Below are 25,921 nucleotides of genomic sequence, written 5' to 3' on the forward strand. Positions count from 1 at the left end.
TTCCAATTCAAGTTTGATTGGCTTGGTTTTATTTTAAAGGGAGTTGGGGTAGGGTCTAAGTAGGGGATTAGAAACTTGAAAACATGCCTGCTGTGGAAAAAGGGCTGAAGCCTCTGACTGAGATGCAGATAGAATTACATAATACAGCACTTTTAAAAGTTTCCATTTCATCTTTTCTCATTCCTATTTTAGTAACCTTTGACATTTAGAGAAACAAAAGCCTACAGTCATGATCACTCTTCTCTCCTCCCAGGGCCTCATACAACAATTGTCAGAGAATATTTGGTGCCCTTGATGGCAATCACAATCTGTAACCTGCTTTCCCTGCTATCATTTTGAGCTCAAGACAAGACAACAGAAGGCAGGGGCAAGTGAGTCTTCTGTTGGCCATTTTGTTTGATTCATCCTCCCTGTATTTCAGATTTACAGCCCCAGTATCATCCACAAGCTGAAATTTGAACGGACACCATCTACCCTGCTTGCTTAGCTGCTTATAAAGACTAGTTGTGATTAGGCACAATGTGGGCTACAATGTAAGTCTGTGTTACTAATAACAAGTGGGAGGTACAGCATCGAGAGACAAGAAGTGCCCTTTATTCCCATTTATGTTACCGGAAAAATAGACATACATAGAACCAGGGCCATGTTAAGTTTTTTAAGGCAATAAAAGTGTTTTGAATTCCTAGACATCCTACGAGTTTCAGTTTTATAAAATGTGTCATCTATTTTCTTTCTTTTCCCTCAAGTCTTTTAGCATCACACATTCAGCCTGGCTCTTTCCCTTGTAGAGAGGCCAGGGAGGGTTCCCAGCATATGCTTATGCAAGAATAGGGATGTTTGCCTTCTTTCCAACCTTGCCCCCGCACCTCCTCATCATGCAAAGCTGAGAAACAGCAACACTATACAGATCCTCCACAACCTCCTGTGTGCAAATTCCAAAGGAGTTTAGAGTTCTGAGGAGGTTGGGAATACATGGAGAACCAGGAAGCATGCCCCTTCCCTCACCAAGTGTTCCCAAGGACAAATATCTCTGGCTTTCATTTCCATTATATCTACACAGAATGTAACCCCCAGTACCCTCTCCCTGTTGCTGAAAAGAGGAGAAGCTGTGCACACAACAACCAGGATTGTACTCAACAGTAACACTGTTGAGCATGCACCTGATCATCCAAGAGGCAGCCAAAATTTGATCTACTTTATTACACATTTATTGAATGCCAATGCATGAAAAGTTCTTGACTGGGAATCAACAGATGAATAAATCCAAGTCCTTGACCAGGAAAAGTTGATTTTCTCTCTGAATAGTCAAGTAAAGGATAAAATAATAAGACTTGATAATTATCATAATAGAAGTATAATCAAGATTTGATGGAATATAGGGAAGTTGATTTAGTTATTCTACCTGGGACAAAATAAATAAATAAGGGAAAGGTGGGTAGGAATCTTTGGAAAGAGAATTATTATTTGAGCTGAGATTAAAAATATAGGAATTTATGTAGCAGAGAAGTGAAAATAAAGGGAGATGATGAAGCTACAAGAACATCATGTGCAAAAACAAAAAGCATGAGAGCATATTTCAAGGCTCAGTGGTAATTCTGTGTCTAAGGTGTGGAGCAAATGTGGGTAGTCCCTGAGCTATAGACCGTATATGGTTGTAAGAAGCCTCTTCATTTTGTTAAAAAGCTGTGATAGGCTGTGGTTTGTTGTTGTTGTTTGTTTCTGCTTATAAGCTTTTAGGATCGTACATAAATAGATTTTTAGAAATACAAGAATGTCATAATGATGGAGAAAAATGTTGGTGGACTGCTGAATTACTGATGGTGAATGTTGGAGAGGGAGAAAACAGTTAAGGAGACAACAGTTTTCATCAGGTGGAAATCATGGAAGCTCAAATCATGCCTGGATGAAGAAGATTGGACAAGTCGGGGAAATGTTTATTGAAAGAATGGCAACGGAGTTGGCAACTGACTACATAGGGGTTAAAAAAAAAAAAAAAAAAGCAGTGCAAGGAAAAAGTAGCTCTTTTTGCCTTACTGAGCTGCAATGTGTGAGAAACACTATGATTTCTCAGCTCATGACATAACCGGGTTGATCCTGTATATATTTTGAGCACTTTGGAGACCATTACACTAACTCAGATTGATTTGATGATTCAATCATGTACCCCAATATGAAAATGGCATGTTCAATTTACAAAACTGTGCAGAATTCCCAAGTGAGAATCTCCACATATTAGCATCCATTTCCAGACCAGCTTCCAGACCATTTCAGAGACGGTGCCAAGGCTCGGATACCCCTCCAGAAATAAGGCCTCACCCGCACATGTCAAGACAGATACAACAGTAGAAGGAACACAACAACAAGGATACCAAGTAAACCCAGAGCTCTGACAACCCAAATTCTTCATGTAACAGCCCAGCACATTGACAGGGTGAAAGAACCAACCCACCCGAAACAAACCTACCGGGCCTTATTTCTTGGTTCCTTTATACTTCTCTAGTCAAAAAGGTATCTAAGTGTATCCATGCACAATTTAAAATAATGGTTCCTGAGGATGACATTAGGTCATAGCAACTATATTTCTGGCAATATTTTTTGTAAGACACTTGTATTTTTCTTTTCTTTTTTTTTTTTTGACACTTGCATTTTTTGGCAAGTAAAGTCAGCCTCCTTTTTCATTTTTATCTGATGCCTTGTTATTATCTATCATTTTCACTATTTGGGGTTTTTCTTAGGCAAATTGGTGGGAATAGTGGTGGATAGTGTGCTATGTGAGTGAAAAACACTGAAGACTCTTAATTTTCATACCTGGATCAGGCAGGCTCTGGCTTCAATGCCTTGATCTCATCTCCCTACCTCAGGAAGAACAAAAGAGACAATTCGAATTCCAGGCTCCACCCAAAACCAACTCTGCCAATTTATCATATTTGTAACCTTGAGCAAGTCCAGCAGTATCTTTGCACTTCACTTTCTTCACCTTTGAAAAGGGATAGTAGTAGTACCTAATTGTAGAGTTGTTATTGTTATGCAGATTTAATTAGTCAATAAGCGCAAAACCCTGAGACCAGTGTCTCATATATTAAGTCACATGTAACAGTTGTGATGACTGTTATTGGCCTTGCTATGCATTTTGAACATTTCTCCTGAAATGGGCAATAAGATCAATTGCATCTCAATGCCAATGGGACTTGACTGAGTTGGAAAAATTGAAAAAATAAATTACTAGTAATTTTCAATCCCCTTCGGATTTTTAATTCCACTAATTGATTTCTGGTTTTTGTCCACATGTACCTTGGTTCTACCCTCCTAGGAAACAAAAACTCAACATACAGACAAAGCATTTTAAAGTAGCCCCATTTGATTCCACTTTAGTTCCCCTCAATTTCTTTTACCTTCCGTACGTAAACATGTAATTCCTCAAAATGTTTATAAAGAGGAAACTTCTTTAGAACAAGTAAATGGGTATGAAATTTTGGGTTCTGTAAGAGGAAAAAGTATCCTTCCCCAACTGTTTAAAAGGAATGATCTTTCTACACTGAAATAAAAAATTCTGAAACAAGGGAGAATTATGCCAGTTATGTTGACATATCACAATGACAGAAAGGAATCCTTGTTCTTTGAGTATAAATTTTGCATTTTTGTTGTACAGTTCCAAAAATCTACTCATCTAAAAAATACAGTAACAGAAAAATTTGTGTTAAGTCTGCATTGCCATTGATTGGTTTTATACATCTTACATTTCTTTCACCCAAAGCTCCCTGCTGTTTTACGACAGAAAAATGAAAGTGATTGAGGCCTTCTGAAGAATTCCAAATCCTTGGGCAGCAGGAGTTGGGGCCTGAGGTCATGGCAGAGAGGCAGGCTCAAGAGTTCTCATCCCAGCCTCTGCAGAGGCTTGCTGAGAGCCCCTGGGCAAGTCCCTGAGCCTAAGTCTTCACTGCTAAGGTGAGGATATTACCACTCAACACCCGCCTCAGGGGGGCTGAGTGGATTAAGTAATTAGGATACTAGAGTCCCTTCCCATGTAACCCTTAGGAAATAAGAATTTAATCAAATGATTCTTAAGTGTACTGAAAAACTAAAAAGGAGAGTGAAAGCTGCACAGAGCAGAAATTTGGTTGCCAGCACATAAGATTGGCGGAGACTAGCTTCTTCATTTTACCTAGGCAGAAGGAAATATTTAATCACACATTATTTTCTAATAAATTTCTCTCTCTTGTTCTTTCTGTTCTGTGTGTCATTCACACACACACACACACACACACACACACACATGCACACGCACGCACACGATTCCCTTTCTCATTCATCTCTATTTTAAAGTACTTCATTTATTTCATCTCAAAATAGGAACCTTCCAAATAAAATCATCAGCCTTAAAAAATGTTTAAAATAATTAGGTTACAAACTCCGAAGCCCTTTAATACGGATGCAATTCTATAACTATCTGTGCATTCCATGTATGGCCCTATTAAATGTACCAGGCACCAATGTTGCCGGCTGTCAAGAAGCAAAATGAAAAATAGTTTTAATAGCTGCTCTTTGACCTGTTTTATATTTTATGTCAATTATAACAGCACACAACCATGCATAATTATGAAGCATAGATGCATTAAAATGTACACATAATTTGTGTTCTTATGGCAACCATTGCATTAGGCTCTAGAAAACAAACCTATTGTTATAAGTCATTTGTACATTAATATATTAGTATTAAATATCGAAGACAGATTTGTCTGTCCATCTGTTTTGAGTCATTGTAAGTAAATATATCTTTTCTGAGGGGTGGACAAAATCTCTACATAAATGCACTGTAGGTGCCATCTGTACCATATATTATAATACAGAGTTTAGCACCATCGTGCATAGCAGCTCCAGCAAAGACAGTGCCATGTGATTGTCATTTGAATGTCATTTTTAAAAGATGATCTGGTATATGGACAGAAGGAGGAATTTTTTTTCTGGCACTGCCATGAAAATTCCTTCATTTGACTATCCTGTGGTTTTTTGGATTTCTCTCTTAAAAGCTTTTATTTTTCCAAGGATAAGAGGAAAATAATTAGTTTAATGCTGGGTAAGTGAACCAAAATCTGTTTTCTTTATAGCAAAATTACTAAAATACCAGAGTAAATTTTCTTTAAAATATCTGATAATCAGAAGTGCCGCAGAGAAGCAAGAGATTAAAAAAAAAAATGACCTTGTCATACTACAGATGAAGAAACCAAAGATTTAAAAAAAAATTGACTAGATGACAAAACAGAGTTATCAAGAACAACCAGATAACTCCAATTTTAACTTTTGATCATTCTCACAAGTTTATAGATAAGGAGGTTGCTGCGGTGGAGGGCACAGAAAGACGATAAGAAATAGGAAACCAACCTCCAGCTCCCAGTTTTTCCACTGAATGCCTGAATGTGCATAATTTTGGAGGAAGCAAGCCTCCACAGTCCTAACCATTTTAATCCTATTTTCCTACAATTGCTTTGGATATCCATCAGACCTTACTTCCCCTTAAAGTTAGGTCTGTCCTGGAGGAAGACAAATCAAGCAATAGCACTGAAGGATGGGAAGTGAAGGTGGCCATGAACAGTTCCCCTGAGCCCTAACTAAATCAGACACTGCTTGTCTCTGCTGACTTCAGTTTAAGTAATCATATTGTTTTTATTTTTTGTCACCCCAGAGAACTAAAACCAGTTTCAAGCATTTCTGAAGGTTCATGTAGGTATTTCACTTCTTCGTGTTTTTGTTTCTTTTGTTAATATTTGGTAAGTGTACACGCTAAGTATTTTTATCCTATTTTCACGTAATCGGACTTTGAGTGCAGGCACATTTCTAGGATGATATCAATTAACAGTGATCACTTAATTCACCCATATATTAAATAGTTTATGACATCATTCCTAAGGTATCACCCAGATTTTTTTTAAGCTTAAATCAGTTCATTACTGAGAAGTTTCTCTAGGATCTTTAAGATATTTGTCTCTAACTGTAGTATCTGTCTCTAATCAAATAAAATTAAAATATTTGAAAGACTGGGAATACCCAGCTTTGAATGACTTTTTTTTTTTTAACTTATAACACTACAGAAAAAAAAAAATGTTCTGAACCAATACACTTCAGATAAGAGAAACAACTGTGGGAACAGAAAGATACTAATGAAAAATAAAGAAACAAAGAGAAAATAAGGAGATGGACGTAGAATGAAGAAAACATGGGCCTCAGCAATTAAAGAGAAAGAATGAGAAAGAATCCAGTGAATCCCATTCCCAAATTTCCAGAAACTGCTGACAAAATTCAGACAATGGGTGCACAAGCACATTGAAATTCTTGCCTCTGACTCTCACTACTGAAAACTTTGGATAGCTCTGGAATGTGTCATGGGTCATCTTGATACCACATGGCTCCATGCCTCACTATGGACATTTTGTGGAAAGATTTTGAGTGCTTCCCTCCCCTGCACTGACAAAAGACTGGGGTTGAAGAGGTAAAGGAGATCACACAGATAGACAGACAGAAGGATGCACATCTGCTCCCTTTGAATAACACTAAGGTACACTTAATTAAAATCTCATGCTTTTCAAATGCCAAGAGACCACAGATTTATGGAAAATGGCAAATGGTTAGTTCCCCATGAAGCAAATTACTGAACATTGTCTTCAGAATGAAAATAACATAATCAATCCTACATTATTTACTCATTGTTTTTAGCACTATTTCCTCAATTCATTTTCACAACACAAAATTCACATTTGTTTAACCCACAAACATTTGACAACTATATCTGCGAGTCTCTCACTCCCATCTGCTAAGATGGAGTTTTAAGCTTTAAAAAATTATTATTATTGGTTTATTTTACCCATTTAAATTCACTTAGGAGTGGTCTTTTTGCCTACTATTATGCCCGAATATGTTGTGTGCTGATTTGACAACACAATTCACTGACTTCCAAAGCTGCTTCATTTTTCTTCACTTAATTATCCAACCCAACTAAAATTAACTTTTCAAAATAACATTCTTTCACATGCCAGTTATAAAACTAACTACAAAGAAAGTTCTATACATTTTGGTGCATATTTCAGACCAAACTGTTTAAATTGATGGAACATCTTTACCATTATATTTAAGAATCTTAGATTTGTCTTCAATTTGTTTTCTTAGCATAACTTCTTTTTCTTTAGTGAAATCTACTGGGTTTTTTTCCCCTTTCTATCAATGTATTAGTCAGCTTTTCACCATTGTGACCAAAATACCTGATACAAACAATTTAAAGGAGGAAAGATTTATTATGACTCACAGTTTCAAAAGGTTTTGATTCACGGTCAGATGGTTTCCTTGCTTTCAGCCTAAGATAAGGCAGGACATCACGGAAAAAGGGCATTGCAGAAGAAAGCTGTGCAGCTCATGGCAGCTGGAAGCAGAAAGGGGGTGGGGAGGGGCCAGGGACAAGATATAGTTCTTAAGGGCATGCTCCCGATGACTTACTCCCTGCAATTGTGACCCACATGCCTACAGTTTCCACCACCTCCCAGTAGCCCATAAAGTTAATAATGGATTAATTCACTGATGTGGCCAGAGACCTCCTGATGTAGTCATTTCAAAAGCCTCACCTTTGAACATTGCTGCATTGAAGACCCAGCCTTCAACATTGAGTCTTTGGGGGAATATTTTGTATCCAAAACATAAGATTCTGGACCTATCCCCAAAACACTTATGTCCATCTCCTAACGCAAAATATATTTAGTCCATCTCTAAGAGTAACCGAAATCTTACCAGTTCCAGCATTTCTCCAAAGTCCAAGTCATAGATGTCCTATGAGACTTAAGGCAAACTCCCATGAGACTATAAAAGCCAAAAGGCAACTTACATACTTAAAATGTCACCGAGTAAACATTCCTATTCCAAAAAAGATGAATGGGGTATACAAAGAAGGGAAGGGACCAAAGCAAGATGGAAACCAGCAGGGAAAATATATTCTGTAGTTCCATATCCAGCGTCTGGGGCATATGGTGGCAGGATGTGCGCCCCAAAGGATTGGAGTAGTCCCACCCCGCGGATTTGCCAGTTGCAGTCCACATGGCCTCTCTCTTGGGCTGACTTTATTCACTGCCGTTGGCTATTCTTAGACTTCCATGTTTCTGACATCTCTAACCTCCTGAGGGCTCCATTGCAACTTTGGCTTCACTCTCACAGCTTCATGTACTGCCCATTGCAGGAATTCTGAACCTGACACATGGCTTTGCCTCGCAGGCCTTCTTACAAAATATAAGTGACAGCATCCATGACTCCAAATTTCTTGCACTCTTCATGCCTGCCAAACCAGCCTCAAGTAGATGAGGCCAAGGTGTGCTGCCAGCAGAAGTAGCTGGGCCCCTGTGAACCACAGCTCAAGATTTCTCTGAGTGTCTGGATGGCTGAGCACAGACACAAAACTGTTCCTGGGGAAATAACTTCCTAGGCTGCCTTGTGTGGGCAGGTCATATAGAAGCTTTCTTTTCAAAGTAGTCTTTCAATTGAGTTTTCACTTTTTTTTACTCTGAGCCTTCCCTGGGTGGGGTCTTACTGATTCCTGAGATGCCCTCAAGGCATCTTTCCTATTGTCTTTGTGCAAAGTACTTATTTTCTTTTTTAATGGCACTGATCTCTTCAGCAACCACTTTAGTCCTTGCTTTTCAGTCAAATTTCCCTTTTATCAAATGTCTGCTCCTCTTCTTGCTTCTGAGTCTCACTGTAAAACTGACTAAAATTCAGCAGCAATACTTATGCCACTGCCTGAATACACTGTCCTGAAATTTTCTCCAACACATTAATCCATCACCTTCATATTCAGTTTCATGAAAAGTTTCAGGACACGTACAGAATACAGACAAGTAACCTATGTGGCCTGTAGTCCAATTCCCATTACAGTCCTACTTTGCTTCTGAAACCTCATGAACACAGTGTTTACTGTCTACATTCTTATGGGCATTCTGGACTTCTGAGAATTGTCCATTAAACTCTGCTTACAAAAATCTAAAGACTTCTCCAGTCTGCATCTCCAAAGTTTTCCAAATTGTTCAGCAAACCATTACCAAAAGATTCTGACCCATGAAATCAGGTAGAGTTACAGCAACAACCCCACTTCTTGGTACAAATTTTCTATGCTAGTCAACTTTTCATCACTGTGACCCAAATACCTAATATGAGTGACTTAAAGGAGGAAAGATTTATTAGGATTCATGGTTTCAGTTCATTGTAAACTGGTTCCATTGCTTATGGCCTGAGACAAAACATTATGGAGGAAGGGTACTGCAGAGGAAAAAAGCTACTCAACTCATGACAGCTAGGAAACGGGGAGGGGGGGGGAAGGGGTTTGGGGGTATGTGGGAAAGAGAGGCACAATATACTGTCCCCAGTGCATACCCCCAATGTCTTACTTCATTCAATCATCACCTACCTGCCTTAAGTTTCTACCCCCATTCCTGTCATTTTTTTTTCAAATTATTAATCCATCAAATGGATTCATCCACTGTTACAGTCTGGATGTGAGGTATCCCCCAAAAGCTCAAGTGTGAGACAATTCAATAGTATCCAGAGGGGAAATGACTGGGTTGGGAGAGCTGAAACCCAACCAGTGAATTAATTACCTGATGAGATTAATTGAGTGATAACTGATGGCAGGTGGAATATGGCTGGAGGAGGTGAGGTATTGGAGCATGGCTTTGGAGTATATAGTTGTATCTGGCAAGTGGATCTCTCTGCTTTCTGATCATCATGTGAGCTGCTTCTCTCTGCCACACTCTTCTGCTGTGATGTCCTGCCTTATCTTGAGCCCCAAGGAATGGGACTGATTGTCTATGGATTGAGACCTCTGAAACCATAAGCCCTCAAATAAACTTTTCTTCCTTTACAATCGTTCTTTAGTCACAGAGGAAAAGGAGCTGACTAAAACAGAAATTTGTACTGAGAGTAGGGTTGTTAATGTAACTAACCTGACCATGTGGTTCAGAAGCTTTTTGAGCTTTTTGGAATTGGTGGCAGATATTTTGAGATTCTTAGCAGTGCAAACTGGAAATGCTTTAGATTGTTGTAAGCTGAGCTTAATGGCCAATTCTGGTGGGAGCTCAGAAAACCAGAGTGCCAACAGGACTGTGAACAATGAAGACAGAACTCAAGAGGAAAAGGAGGACGCTATTGGTAATTAGACTAGAGGCCACTCCTATTATGTTCTGGCTGAGAAGGTGTGTCCTCGGATTTTCTGTGAAGTTGACTTTAAAAGTGATGGACTTCTTAATTTGGTGGAAGAAACATCTAGGCAGTTTAGCATTCAGGCGGTGGCATGGTTACTGCTGGTGGCTTTTAACCAAATCTATTGTGTTAATCAGGAGCAGAAAGATTTGAAAACCTTGGACTTGAAAGGTGAGAGTAAAACTGGGGCTGGAAGTTGCCCTTGTTAAAGATATTACACTAAAGATGGCTTGAGGTCATCTCAGGAATTGGCAAGTCCACACCCATCTCAGATTCAAGGAAGTAAAAGTTAAAAATTCTTTTGTGAAGAGACCAATGGGGTACCCTTCTTGCACAACAGAGCTTAAGCAGTCTTTTTCAGTGTGCTCAGTCACCCAGCCACTTGGAGACTGATACAGCCAGGGTCCCTGTAGGCTTGGCTACTGCACAAGATGGTGGCAGACCTTGGTGTCAACTACATGGTGCTGGTTCTTCAAGAATGCAGGATGCTGGAGTTAGGAGGATAGGGAAACTTCCATTAAGATTCCAAAGGAAAGCCTTGGAAGTCAGGCAAGGTGCAGCAGGGTTGAAGTCCCTGCCATCACCCGCAGAGAAGGCAAAGAGTGGAGATATGATGAGGAATCCTAAACTTCAGTGGAGACCCTCAAGATTAAGAAATGCCAGCAACGTAGTACATCGTCCTCGGAAAGCTGCAGAAATCGAGCAGAGACAAGCCAACAGCATGTACACTTGGGCTGCATCCAAGGCCAAGGAAGCAGAGCTACACAATCCCTTTGGAGAGAACATCATGATGCCATGTGCTTCAGATGCTAGACATGGAGCTACAGGACTTGTTTTGCCTAGCTGGATGTCGGTCTGGCTTTAATCCTATCCCTTATTTCTTTGCCCCTAATTTTCTGTATAGAAATATTTACTCTGTACCATTATATATTGGATACTTGTAAATTGCTTTTAATTTTACAGGAGCTTACAGTGCAAGATTGTCTTGAGCCCTGTAGAGGACATTGGATTTGAACTTTGAGCAATCTCAGAACTGCTGAGACTACTGGGACTCTTGGGAATGGACTAAATGTATTTTGCACTGTCAGATATGTGAGCTTTTGGGGGCCAGAAGAATATTATGGTTTACATATGATGTGTCCCCCAAAAGCTCAAGTGTGAGACAATGCAAGAAGGTTCAGAGGGGAAATGATTGGGTTGTGAGAGCCTTAAACCACTCAGTGAATTAATTACATGATGGGATTAATTGAGTGGTGACTGGGGGCAGGTGAGGTGTGGCTTGAAGAGGTGAGGCATTGGAGCATGGCTTTGGGGTACATAGTTGTATCTGGCAAGTAGAACTCTCTCTGCTTTCTGATCATCATGTGAGCTGCTTACCTCTACCACACTATTTTGCTATGATGTTCTGTCTCACCTTGAACCCTACGGAATGGAGCCTGCTGTCTATGGATTGAGACCTCTGAAACCATAAGCCCTCAAATAAACTTTTCCTCCTTTACAATTGTTCTGGACAGGTCCCTTAGTCGCAAGGGAGAAAAAGCTGTTTAACAAATCCACTGATGAAGTCAGCATCCTCACGATCTAGTCATTTCTCAAAAGCCTCACCTTTGAACATTGCTGCATTGGAGACTAAGCCTTCAACACATTAGTCTTTGAAGAACACTTATATCCAAATCATAATGATTGTCATTTCTACTCTTCTGTTTTCTAAGAAACAGAACAAAGCAATACAAAATTTTGTTTAAATACAAAATCCTTTGTCTATAACACACAACAGACCAAATACCACTTTGCTAATATTTACTTGGATCTCTTTGAATTCTAAGGAGCTTTAATAAGAAAATTTTATTTAAAAAATGTATAGATATATCTATCATCAATTTGACTGGCCCACTAAACCTTGGCTTCTCTGTGAATCCATTTAACATTTTTAAGGTTAATAAAAAATATTTATAGATTTGTCAGGAGTTAGTATACCTTTGATATTATAAAGTATCCAACATTAATGGTAATGATACTGGGTTCCACACTGGAAATGTACAGTTGTCCATCTGTCCTGTGTTAAACTTTATGTTGAGTCAAGGAGCCCCTATTGAATGGACAGAATCAATCTACAAGCGTGCAATATGCTTTACCCTTTACAGAACTTTGAACTTGAGAAAGGAGATTAAGTGAAGCACTATAATGCATATCCAAATTTAGTTGAAGAATAATTATCACACAGCTTCTGATCAGAACAAAAGGTACCAAGATTTGGAAAAAGATATTTCTTTTCATCTTTATTGTCTTTAAAAATTACATGAAGCTCTCAGGGGATTTTTTTATTTGGAAAAGAGGAAACTGTTGTAAAACCATATGCAATTTGGTCTTCAAATTATTTGAATACTCAGAAACAATATATGCTTTAAAATATAGATTTTAAATCATATAAGTAATTCCCTATGCAGCTTAGAATTCACACTGAATAGAATTTGGGGAGGGGGGTCCATGCAAAGTCTGCAGTTGAATCTGATGGTGTATTTTCAATAGCTTTGTTTACTTTTTCTAAAGATCTAATCATTGAGCTTGTTTTAGAGAACCCTATCTAGTCTTAAAGTAGAAACATCTTGTAAGGTGTAGGAATTTTAGCTTTCAAAGTTATTACAAACAAAAGACTTATTGAGTGCCACTAGGTGCTAATGGTGTTTAGAATCAAAATATTAACCCCTAAAAAAAGTTACTGAGCTTTATATGTCCTCTTAGTTGCCTATCTTGATAGAAGAAAAAAGGTTCAAATTTGAAAAATAATTCCCTGGTTAGTAGTTTTTGTGATTTCTATAAAGATTGAACTTTCCATGATTGATTAAGAAAATTGTAACCCTAATTAGTTTTGGATATACAGAAAAAGCAAAGAATCCTACACCAAGTCTCTGAATTTCTGAACCACCAATGGCCCAGAAAAACAGGCTCTCCTACACATGCTAAAATTCAGCTTATTTAAACTACTCAGGTGATAATCTAGTATAAGTAAACATTTGATATGAGGATTATTTCATAAAAATAAAATGACTTATATATAATTTTTCGGACCTTCCCTGAGGATGGAACAAAAAATTGGACTGATGAATGCTTACCATTTGGTTCCTACACCCAGCAGATTGCTCAAGGGAAAAAGCACTAGCGATTGTCAAGTCAGAGCGGGTTTGGGTCAATCATTTGCAGATGAGGTAGATCTGCAAAGCACTGTTGGCATTTGGGAGTTGCTGTGACAGGCTACAGGAGGAAATTTCACTCTTCTTTAACTTGGTGGCCAGCCTGCAAGCTACTGCAGGAGTCCTTTCCCCCTAATCCATACTGTTCAATTGTCAGGAAAGCTTGTAAACAGGAGCCTCCATCAGTTACCTCAGAGTGGTTTGAACAAACTAACATCATAACAAGAGTGTTTATGGAAAAATGCTTAAGCACTGAAGCAGAAAGGGCTTAGCACTGATCAGACCTCTCTTCCACCTTTATTCTTCACTGTTCACATTGAAATGCAAATATCAGCGCAGGGTTTCCACTGGCGTGCCACTCACAAATTGAAAAGCAGTTTTTATCTATGCAAATGTAAGCATGGTAATTGAAGTTAATCAATCAATGCTAGCTTTCACTAAAACCTTGAACATGATTGAATAAAGTAATTATCATTCAGCAGAAAATGATGAAGTTGTAGACAGCATGAACCTTATTAAAGGAGGATTTTGAGTCACAATGGCTTAATTTAGCTAACAGCCCAGCCTTAGCCCAAGCAACATACTTCTCTTGCTGCCTAGAATTGTTTTAGGAAGAAAAACCAACAACAATAATAATCACAGGGCTAGGGGAAGGTGGAGGTAACAGGTAAAGTAGGAGATTTTATTATTATTATTTTTATAGTTCGTAGATTAATACAACAATGCTTGTCATACTACAGAGAAGCCTTAGTTTAATACCCTTCAAAAACTCCAAATAGATCTGTGAACAAAGATTGCTATGACGTTTTTTGATATGCCCGACAGCAATAATAGGCTCTTAATGTAATTATATTTTTAACACAATGGATGAAATAAAGTGAAAACCTCACAAGTTTTTGTAAAATAAACACAAAATTAGAGAAATATTTCTACCTGCAAAAGTAACCTATTGAGATTTCATAAAGCTGATGCTATACTCTTAAAAGCATGATGTCCAACAATTTGTATTTTCTTTATTCATTTCCATGATTAACCATTACAGAATGTAAGCTGCATTTTACTCAATCTTTCAAATATTTTATTTCTCTGGAGTGTTATATATTCAATTACTTTGATTTTAAAAATACAATCCACTAGAAGGTGTTTTAATAGTAATAGCCAGCTGTAGAGTGCTTGCCTAGCACCTGTGAGGCCCTGGGTTCAATCCTCAGAACCACATAAAAACAAATAAATAAAATGAAGGTATTGACCACTACAACTAAAAAAATTTTAATATTTAAAAAATTAGTAATTCTACGATACTTTTTTGTAGTTTCTTTATACTCATCTCTTTGCACCTATGATTTAAATGTTTTTTGAGCCTTTAAAAACAAAATTATTTTATTTAAGCCAGTGTCTAGCACTATTGTCGAAAAAAAAATCATTTCAGGTAGCATAAGGGAAATAATCCATCTCTGGAAAATGTAATCAACAGTTAGTGTGCAACATAATGTAAACTGATTATGAAAAGAGGTTCCATTTAGCTTTTTCCAATGTATTTTTGAAAAACAAGGTTAACTAGCAATATTTAGATTAGAGTAGCCCAGCAGGATATGATGACTCTTAAGAACCTACAGTAATTCTATTGGATTCAATTAGATTGAAAAAAATTAAAGGTCTGTAATCCTGCTAATATTACTGTACACCCTTAGGGAAGTCACTCCCTCCCCCAACTCCATTTTGGTTGATGCATTTTGCATTTAGTGTATTTTGAATAACAATTTGTTGGATTAAAACTGAGTCCCCCATTGAATAGCAACAAATACCTTTCTACAAAAAAATAAATAAATACATAGTGCTAGGTATTTTCCTCAAACATAGTTTCTCTGTATCCAAATTTCCTAAAGCTGCAGTGTCACCTGCATTATTAATAAATCAATAGGTGACACAAAAAGAAATACCCAAGTTTAAGTACTGAATAGATTATAGTAAAAAGTTATGAGGTTTTCCTACTACACGTTTCCTCTAGAATGTAATTGTGCTGTCTCCTACTATTTAAGTAAAAGCCATCTCCTTATTTATTATCTTCTACTCCATCCACAAAGCATTTAAGAATCAGGACTACTATGGCAAAGTGACATTAGAGTGTTATATAAAAATAGTTAAATAGAATCAAAATGTCATTTTTATTTGGATAATAATGTGCATTAAAAATATGATATTGATTGTTTACCTTAAATGCCCTAACAGCAGCAAATTAGTCATTTCTGACCTTTTATGGTTATTTCCCACTGCAGGACCAGCCCGAGACATAAGTTAATACATCTCATTTTCTTATTTCTACTCAGCTGTGAAACTAACGGTTGTGAAAAAGACTATAGTATGAGGGTACAAATAAAGACCATACTGTCTTTATTTCTGACCCTTTATTTTTCACAAAAGCTTGAAGTTGATATATTTTGGATTTTTTAAAACTGGAAGAAAATATTCCTGAGCAATCATGCTAATCAGTTGCCAATATATTCACAAAAGATCCAAAGTTTACATAATATTTGTTTTATTATCCTTAGGATTCATATAGAGTAACACAAGCATCTTTATAGCATCAGTAGTCTACTATCGTATAACATACACTTCAGGGAAGCCTGACTCCTGATGAAATGACTTTCAAACTTCTGAGGAAAGAGGATATTATAAATGAGCACATTCTAGACAGTTGTATTTTTGTGTGCATGAGGGTTTGTGTGTGTGTGTATGTGTGTATGCATGTGCGCATGCAGATGTGCATTTTCCTAACTGACCTATTCTATTGGTCTCAATGCACTGTTTGCAGAACTGTAGAGGACCAAACAACTGGATAGCGAAGAAGCTAAGAAGCTGTGAATTGCAAGAGCTTCTGGTTTTCTAACTGCTGATGGAACCGAAAGAATACAAAGTTTTGTTAAAGGACAGTTTTTTTCCTCGCTACCTTGCAAACTCGAAAGGAACTCTGAAAAGCCCCAGTGCTTGTAAATTAAAATCTATTTGAAACAAATCAAGGCTTTGTATTTTTGTTCCAAGATATGTTGCATGTCCAAGCCTTCCCTGCTGAAGGTTTCTATTAATTGAGCTCTCAGTCCAATAGTGGGCTCTCTGACTCTAGCCTTCACTTGTCTACCATAGCTGTGATGGTTAAAAGCTTCTCCGGTTTGTCACAGAGTTTAATATGCACCCTACATAATTATGCAGGATTCACTGTGCTATCAAACTGCAATTCAAATTAGTTCAGGATTAAAGGCACAGAACAGTACTGCTTCCTTAATTGCATTGTACTGTGCTGATCACATTCAAATACCCATTACTCATTCCCTCTGTGGAGCAATAAGTCAGGGGGATTAATATTCAGGCAGGTGACAGGGCCAAGCCATTAAAAGGCAGTTATGCAGAAAGCATGGCTGGTTTTATTCACGTTAATGAAATCAGTGAAATGAAACTGTAATAGATTTATCAAAGCTCAGATGGATTTGCTGTAAATCAGTTTGATTCAAGCAATCAAACTGGACAATAGAGATAGTTTTCAGCTCTAGCAATGGGTGTCAGAAAGCAGCATGTGAAAAGTGCTGATATTCTTCATGTATGGATTTGATATCCACCTCGTGCACAGGCCTATTCCCAAACCACTGCTGCTAATTTTTTTGTCTTTTGAACTAGGTGACAGTGGCTGATAAAACATACAGCATATCATCTTAATACAGCACTTACACTGTTTTTACTCTTCATTTTTAAGTCCCCCAGAACATCAATTCTTTCCTATTGCTAGTTGGAAAAGAAAAGAAAAAAAAAGAAAGAAAGTTCCACAGAGCACAAATTAGCATTGCTGTCCCTCTACTGCTCAGAACAGGAATGAAACTTTGGCCAGGGTGACTACATGAATGGTACAGATGTCTCCTAAACCAGCACTTGTGCAAAGGGAAATGTGGTCAGATCACAATTTCCCAGAGTGATGGGCTGATGCAGGAACCCCGTGAAGCTGAAAATTTACTTTTGTTCTGGGTCTAATGAAATAATTTGGTATCCATTAGAGGGCAGCATAAGAACAAAAACTAAACACAGCAAGGGAGGTCTCCCCTGCAGATAGACAAGCACCTTTGCTGAGGTAAACTTTTTCAATTCAGTCATATTTTTCAAGTATTAAGCCGATGAATGGAGAAGACAGAAACAGACCTTTCTTAGAGAAAAATGACCCCAGGATCGGTACATGCCAATTTAGCTTTAGGGAGTTTTCTTTCTATACACTAACACCCTCCACATCTCACCTTCCCTTTAGGGTTGAAATAGAAATGCTCCTGACCTGAGCTTAATGACCTCGTGAGTATTTTGGAGATGGTGTTTTGTTTTGTTTTTTGAGATGGTGTTTTTGATGGGATTCTAATAAGATATAAAATAGTAATCAAGCTTTTGTTTCTATAAAAAGTGCATCATGTATAGTAAGGTTATACTAAAACTACTCTAATTGGTCTAATTTTTAATTATTAGAAACAAATTGTTCAAGAACTAGAGCCAGTTTTTAATGATCCAAAACAGAAATAAATGTTCTAGTCTATTACCGTCCTATATGAAATAAATCAATATTAAAGCTAATTAACCCTTTTCAAAGGCATTTTGTCCCAGGTTTTTATTTAATGGTTCAGTGCTGCTTAAAGCATGGATCAAGCTGGATAAGCTCCATTTAAAAAATGGCCCATTTTGAAAACAGTTTAGCAGTTCACTATGACGAATATATTTATCAGGATAAACTTGACTTTTTCAATTATATAAATAACTGACCATGATTCCTTAAAAGATCTCACAACAAAACAGATGTAAGACAAGAGCCAAATCTAGTAACAGTATAACATAGTAGCTGATTTCATTCAGTGCATTTTAAAGATATTTTGTGAAATATTTTCAGTTTTTCACTTTTAAGAATATTCCTTATAGAGGTTGAAGAAGGGAAGTGGTCCCTGTATAAGTTCTTTCATTCCAGGTCATATGTGAACGCAAACCTATGATCTGTCCCTTTTGAAAGCAGCCATGATTTTTTTTTATAGTGTTCAAACAACATAGTGCAAAGCCCAAACCTTTCAGGACATAAATGACTACTTTGACATATGAAACCCAATGAAAATTATATACATTATTTAAAGAATTCGATACTCTTCCCCTGTTGCTATACTAGCAATCACGGGATGTACTTTAAAATCAAGCTATTTTTGACTTATAAAATAGATGATATATTTTGTAAACGAATTAAATTCCTCACAGTACCAGAGGATTAATTTGTAACGTTATGAAATTTTGATTAGCCTGCTGTAAAATCAGAATTGTTTACCACAAGTGTCTGGATTCTGACTCTTATGGTCTTTCCAAACAGATAATGAAATGAACTGAAGCTGGTTGGGGGGGTGTGCAGGGTAATTTATGAAAACATACTACACCATAATTTTGCCATTTTTCTACAATAAGGATGGCAAATGATTTATGGGATAAAATGAAATATTTCTCACTGTCATTTCAATGGATCTAAGATTTACAGCTTCTTAACTTGGATAGGAAAAACTCTGTATGCATAAAAATGAATTGTAAATCAATTAATGATGGAGATGAAAAACAAAAAAAAATGATATTGAAGCAATGGTGAGAAAATCTAACTAGTAACACATAAAAGGGAAGAAGCAGAAACTATTTAAATGTCTATACAAAGGAAGGAGTTTGGACAGAGGAAAGCCCTTGCTTAAAATTCTATGAGTATAAAAAAATCACTCTGCAATTGAAGATTAAGTAAGATTATTTAGGAACCATGGTCAAAAGAAAAAAGTATTTTAAATATATATTTATAGATCTTTTTAAACCTCCCAACTCCTTGACACAGTGGAAGAAAGCTACTAGCAACCAATGAAGAAGAAAAGTGAGCCTGGTTCTATAGGAGCCACTGTACCTAGAAAATGAGCACAGGGATGCTCTGCTTAAGACACAACACAGTAGACATGAATGGCTCACAAGCTCATGTAACCAGCAGTACCACATGCCATGCTCTAATATCCAAGGCAAATTCTATGCAATCCAATCCTCCTATCTCTTTCACAGAACATGATATATTACCTAAGCCTATAGAATACATCCATCCCTAACCTCCCTAAATTCAAGAACTCCAATGTGAATTTCTTCAGTAGGGTATGCTAAACAATTAAATTCCATGTCAAATGTAGAGAAAAAAAGATGGTACTGATAATTCTGCTAAAGCAGTATTTTGCTTAGATCACGTGAATCTTATTATTCTGGACCAGGTATCAAGCAAAATATAAAGATATCTATTGATTTTTGCAAAAGGCCGCAGCCTTCTTAGCACAAGACCTGCAGGACTGTCTGGGTATCATCAAGGTTCACATACATCATGTTCTCTGCCTGTATTTTCACAAGTTAGGTAGCTAATTAGAGACCTAAAATACAAAGTATGGGAACAAAAGGCTCATCATTTCTGCCTCCTAAACAGGAATTCTCTCATTACCAGGGTGCCAGATCAATTTAAAACTTCTGTTGTTTCTTCCCTTCATAAGTCAAATGCCATCAGGTAAAATCTGACAACAGTGACAATGCACTGCTGACAAAAATTGCAAAATATTGATGCTAGTATCATATTTCCCTTTTTTAAAACCATCAATTTTATACATTTTGAAAACTGGGGGCAATAGTTTGAAAAATTTTAAAGTGCTATCAAATTTGATAAGCTGGATCAATAAAAAATGCCTTGATCTGCTATGTATTTTTTTTTTCCAGGCACTGAACAAACAGTTCATTGTTCCAAGTCTGTCTGGGAGCCACTGCTTTGGGGTATTCTATACAATTTCAAAGAACCTTCAGAAGCTCACGGATGCCTTTGAGCATGCAGACCTGGGAGGCAGCACATCTAAACCACAAATTGAGAATGTACTCCATGTACACGTGTAAATTAAAACCTACAAAATAACATGTGCATTATAAAATTTGCCCTGTGTTAAAACTGATAACAGCCTTACTGATTTACTGACAATGAAAATATATAGCATTTTTTTCTATCAGAGCATTTATCAACACTTGGCAACCCTGCACTAACTTGACATGTAAGATGATCAAAATGGATTATGTAATTTTTCCCATTCATTTCTATTGATTTTAGTTATGATAAAATTCATCAGTGTGCCTGGGAACACATAGGCAGACAGGCTTTAGTAGACCAAAAAAAAAAAAAAAGGAATCCAACTGAGTTGTAATAGGATGAATGTAATTTTGGAATAAGATTGCACCAATACAAAAGTCATGCCCTAAAGGCTGCAGTAACAAATTAATACAAATAATTCTGGTGTCTCATAAATTCACATCCGTCTCTGCAGATATTTCACTTTTGGAGATAAAATTATAAAATCCCAAGCTAAAAGAATGAATATGTGTCATTGAAAATATAGTTTCTGAATATATTTTCAAACTTTCTTTTAAACTTCAACAGTAATCAAAGTTATTTGTCTGACTACAAGTAACATCAAAATGCCAGCAAACGGACCATTTTAATCAGTTTTATTGATTCATGCTTTCAGTTCTTATTCAGTTAAAAACAAGGCACATTAAATACATCCTCTTGTTGCTCTATAAATGCATGCAGCTCATTCTGTATATCAAAAGTAATAAATAATGGTGATAAAACACCAAGACAGTTATAAAAATGACAACCCAGCCTCAAACATAGTATTTAACAGTCCAATCTAGAACAATAACCCAACACAATACATAAAAGTGCCACATACACAAACATGCAGTGTGCATATCCACTCCACTACTGGGCTTATACTTGATATTCATTGAAAACACAGTAGGGCTTTTTTATTTCCTACAAAAAGTAGACATAATGCAACACAGTGCAAGTTATAGCATCACTGACTTCAATATGATTACATTCATATGCCAAAAATTTTTACAAATGCATAAAAAGAAAAATAAAATCCCCAATGATCCTTACAGTATTTTTAGTAAAAGAATGAAATTGTTGTACAAAACAGGAAGCTACATATTTTGAAGCAAATAAACAAACAAACAAAAAATGCCAGAAACTAAGGCACAATAGGAAGCATGCATTTAATAGTAGAAATCCTAAAGTTACAGTCAGTATAAATTGATTGAAAGCAAGAAAACAGCAGCAGGATGGATCTGAGGGAGACAACCTTGGCTTAACTAATCATCCAACATTATTACTACTGTGATGACAGAGGTGGGGGCCATTTAAAGGAACTTCAACTCTCCAGCACAGACGGGGGTTCCTTCACCTCAATCCCCCCTGAAAGACTCTAGTAATAAATCACTTGACCATAAAAGGCAATCCCTGCATACACAGCCCAACACTCCAACAGAACCAACTAGTATCATGTTTAGGCGAGAAGAAAAAAATTATTTTGTGCTTGGTATAAGTTTTAAAGGGGTTTAATCCCCTATTTCTTTATCCTTTTTTTTTATATCAGGTAAAATGACTATACAGGTTTAATGAAAAATTTACACAAAAATGCTGGGGTGTTCTATCCACAGTAATGGCTTTAAATCAGTTCATTTCCAAAACGAGTCTGTGGGATTGGTGAAGGAGCGAATGCTTTTTAGAATTAGCAGATTTTAAGCAAAAGCAGATATGTTCAAGTGAAGAAAAGTACACTTTTCTTTGTCCTTAAAGGAACTTCATTCACAGCAAAGCGTGCACAAACGAGGCCTGTTTAACAAACACAGATCTGCCAGAGCCAGTCATTCTAAGCCTGTCCCTACTGTAACAGAATCAGGGAGGATACAAGTCATCGTTATCTTGATCTAACTAGAAAAAGAGAGAGAAAGAGAGAAAGAACAAATGTACAATATTGTGATATATCATCTGGAGTGATAAAGGACAGCTTTTATGCCTATTTAGTAACACTGGGTTCTAAACAGTGAAATTTATTGTGTCGATAAAAAAACATTCCAGTTGCAAAACCATAAGCTTCCATTTATTAAAAGAGAAAAAAATCCAGTGTAAAGAATTCACACTTTGAAAGAAAATAAAATTCACAGTGACACCTGGGAGCATCACTCACTCTGTTTTAGGTTTTCCTTTAGGAAGTGGTTAAGATCTAAACTTCATGTTAAAATAAAATGAGTGAAGATGCTGTCTCTCCCTGCGACTGATGTTCGTTTCAGAGGGTGTGGGTGGAGGCTCAGGTGAGTGAACCTCCCAGTTCATATTATGATATACAGGCTCATAACCCACATGAATGAGGCATAGAGATATTCTATAATGTTGACATAAATGGAAATAATAACACAAAAGTGTTTTATGTACCAGTTCAAGAAACTAGGACCTCAAGTCCAGGCAATGACAGCCTGTGGTGAAATAATAGGAAATACATTTCCTATTACACTCAAAACCTGATCTTAAAAAAAAATCAAAAGAGGAAGCTCAATTAATACTGATGACTAGTTAAAAATGCCAACAAAACTATAGCAAAAGCATCCAAACTGGCATTTTTCATTTAGTGCATTATTTGTTATATTCATTGCACACTGATTTTTGTTTTTGCTGTGTATATGTGTGCATTTGGTATGGTTTTCATTTTGTTTTTATCATTTTTGGTAAACTGATAATTTTTTCATTGAGTGCAGAAACAAAAGGATTTTAAACAAGATTGACCTTGGATACTGAAGTGTATTGCCTTATTTTACATATAATTATATTAACTAATGATTATTTATCCTCTTACTATGGATTGCAGATACCCATTAGAAAAAAAGTCCAGGTTTGACAATATCCCCTATTTCAAAATTTAGGATTTGGGGATTGAAACTAGTGTTCTATATGAATTTATAAAGAAACATCTTTAACCATTAAATGTATTACTACGATAAAGATTGGAGAGATTTGGTCCCATACCATTACATACAATTTGCCACTTACATGCTGGTTTTAAAGTTAAAACAAAACAAAACAAAACAAAAAACAAGGATCTTCCTGGCACCCATAATAGTCAGAGAAAACCAGCAGTGACTAGGTAGAAAAAATGAACTGCTGAGATGAAACTATCACTATAACTCCCAGCAAATGTCAATGCTATCCTTATCTTACACCTGCAATTCCAGCACCTTTCATAGTTTCTCTTAACCAGATCTAAACTTTTTTTTCCCTCTCCAGTTTTGCCACTTGTGCTTGAGATATAATATTGTGTAGCATTGTTTGGAAGAGAAAGGTAGTCAGACTGGAGGAGGAGGAGTTGAGAAGTCTCCATAAATACCATCATTTGAACAGGTCACTCTCTTTAAGAACAAAAATGCTATCCACAAGCTTAAGGTCCACAGCTTTGTGTGTGTCACAAATTTTTTCCAGCTTCTCTTTTCCATTTCTACCTCTAGAACTGCTGTAAAATAAATTAATAAACAAAAAAGGAGAGTGTTATGCCTAACAGATCACAAAATGAGTGCAAAACATTAATCAATGTGCATTGAAAATGAGAAAATACACTTTTTAGAAGTTAGATTGAATGGCAGATGCAAATAAAATATTGGCAAATTAAGTTGGCAAATAGACCAGCATTCTGAAGTTTTGGAATGTTTTCCAGTGTTAAAAAAGGCAACTATCACAGCCATTGTTTTATAATGGTTGAAGTCATCTCTGGCTGTTACATGGTGATTTGTTGCTCTTATGTTTGTAGGCTGTAGATTTACAAAACAAAATAAAAAACAAGGATCTCACAATCCTCCACAGCTACGGTCCACCGGAATCGGAACTCGTCGCTCCAGGTTCTCTTCTGCCGTTTTCATTAGTATAGCAAGGCGGCTTCCTGACACCCTTCCTTTCTGAATAGCACTCATAAGCTTAAAGAGAAAATACGCAACAGATTCAGAAGGCAGGCCAGACAATTCCTCTCAGCATTTTAATGGTTACCATTGGGCAGGCAGAGGTAACTAAGTGCTCCATCAAAAGCCATAGCAAGTACTACAGCTCAGACAAGAGCACAATTTTTGAACACTTCAAAAAGAGAAGGGGCAGGTATTTCACCACTGCTGCAAAAACAACATCTACTTAGAAAATCAGCCTCCCTTTAAAAGCAGATTTAATGTGTACTTTTTGTCCCTTAATGTGTTCTGGGCATACTTTTTTTAAAAAAAGCAACTTCAAATATTGGATCTTTAATTCCATTTAAAAATCTTAAAAAGAAATCTCAGGGATTGAGCAAAGACAATGCATGACCTGTATTTAACTATCCTTTTTTTAGTGTTACTGTACTTGACAACTTCAAGTCCCCTAAATCCAAATTCCTTAAAGACTTTTAAAGTAATTTACATTTAAGTCCTTGGGAGTAGACCCAGAGATCTACCCTAAGAATTAAAAGCACTCCACAGCCCAGATTTTACCTAATTCATTTTTATCCAATGGATAAAATCAGAATTAGTCTTGAAATTACATGCAGTCAGCGGGCAAAGGCCTTTAATCGGGAAAGCACCTTGCAATTATGAGCATGTGGATTTTTTTTTCCATTTCACATTGATGTGGTTTTAACTATTTGCCTTTCTTGATCTCATTTCTCCAGTCTTTTTTATTTATTTACTTTAAAAAGAACAGAGGTAGCCATTCATCAGAAAAAAAAAATATGTATAAAAATTCTTAAAATATGTTTAGGATTATGGCTTTTAGCCTATAAAGATACATTTCTTAAAATCAGCTCTGCATACGAGTCAGAGGCATCTGCCAAGGGGCTGGATCAGAATTTCATGACCTTATTAAAAGCTGTTTCACAAGTGATTGCTTATTAGAGATGGACTCCTACATGCAGAAGTGTCATTAAAGCCCAAACCTGGAAATAAAGTCATGTAACCAGGCAGTATCTATAGTGACCCTTCTGTGAAGATGATTAAAAAACTATATCTATATTCAAAAATAAATGTCTATGGGATGAATGTGGGCCCTTAATCTTCAGAAAAGGAAAATGTTCTATTAAAACAAACAAACAAATCTGAAAACACACTTTACATCTGGGGAATAATAATGTAATAATATAAGAAATGCTGACCTCTAAAGACAGAACAATTATTGTTTATTGTTTTGTCTCTGATTCCAGGAAGACCTTCAAAGTTTAGCAGAACTAACAAAACTGACAGAGCAAGAGTTTCTTCCAGCCATAAATAGTATAGCATGCACCAACCTCAAAAACTTAAGGGTTTCTTTAAATGTCACTTGTTTCTAAAAATCATATTATAAGAAAAAATTCATATTTGGGTGTGAATACATTTCATGAGATATATGATCAGCATTTTAAAGTTGAATACTATACTGTATATTTGTACTAACTGGAAGCATGAATAGCCTCTTTCATTTAGAATTGGACAAGAAATAATTATTAAATTCTACAAGAAAACCTGCAGGTGGTTTAAATTATTTTCTGGGTTTTAACTCTCTTCGTTCAAGAAAATTACTTAAAACCCAAACCATATAGCATATCCATAAAATTATATTCTTATTATTTCAAAAACCC

General features: G+C 36.6%; 1 protein-coding gene across 3 annotated transcripts in view; it reads right to left on the reverse strand.

Annotated features, from left to right (window-relative positions):
• Gpd2 (glycerol-3-phosphate dehydrogenase 2) overlaps positions 1-25,921 on the reverse strand; it is a 253,620-nt gene that overhangs the window by 98,697 nt on the left and 129,002 nt on the right. Inside the window, exons 17-18 of one of the 3 annotated variants that reach the window (XM_071619168.1) lie at positions 24,142-24,263; positions 22,414-23,806 (exon numbers count right to left, since the gene is read on the reverse strand). In XM_071619168.1, coding sequence (XP_071475269.1) covers positions 23,686-23,806; positions 24,142-24,263 — 243 coding nt within the window. In that variant the 3' untranslated portion in view covers positions 22,414-23,685. Of the gene's footprint in view, positions 1-22,413; positions 23,807-23,896; positions 24,264-25,921 lie in introns of those variants that run through there. The other 2 variants (XM_071619170.1, XM_027937963.3) reach the window with 2 other exon arrangements.

This window comes from Marmota flaviventris, chromosome 11 (assembly GCF_047511675.1).
Source record: "Marmota flaviventris isolate mMarFla1 chromosome 11, mMarFla1.hap1, whole genome shotgun sequence".
NCBI lineage: Eukaryota > Metazoa > Chordata > Mammalia > Rodentia > Sciuridae > Marmota > Marmota flaviventris.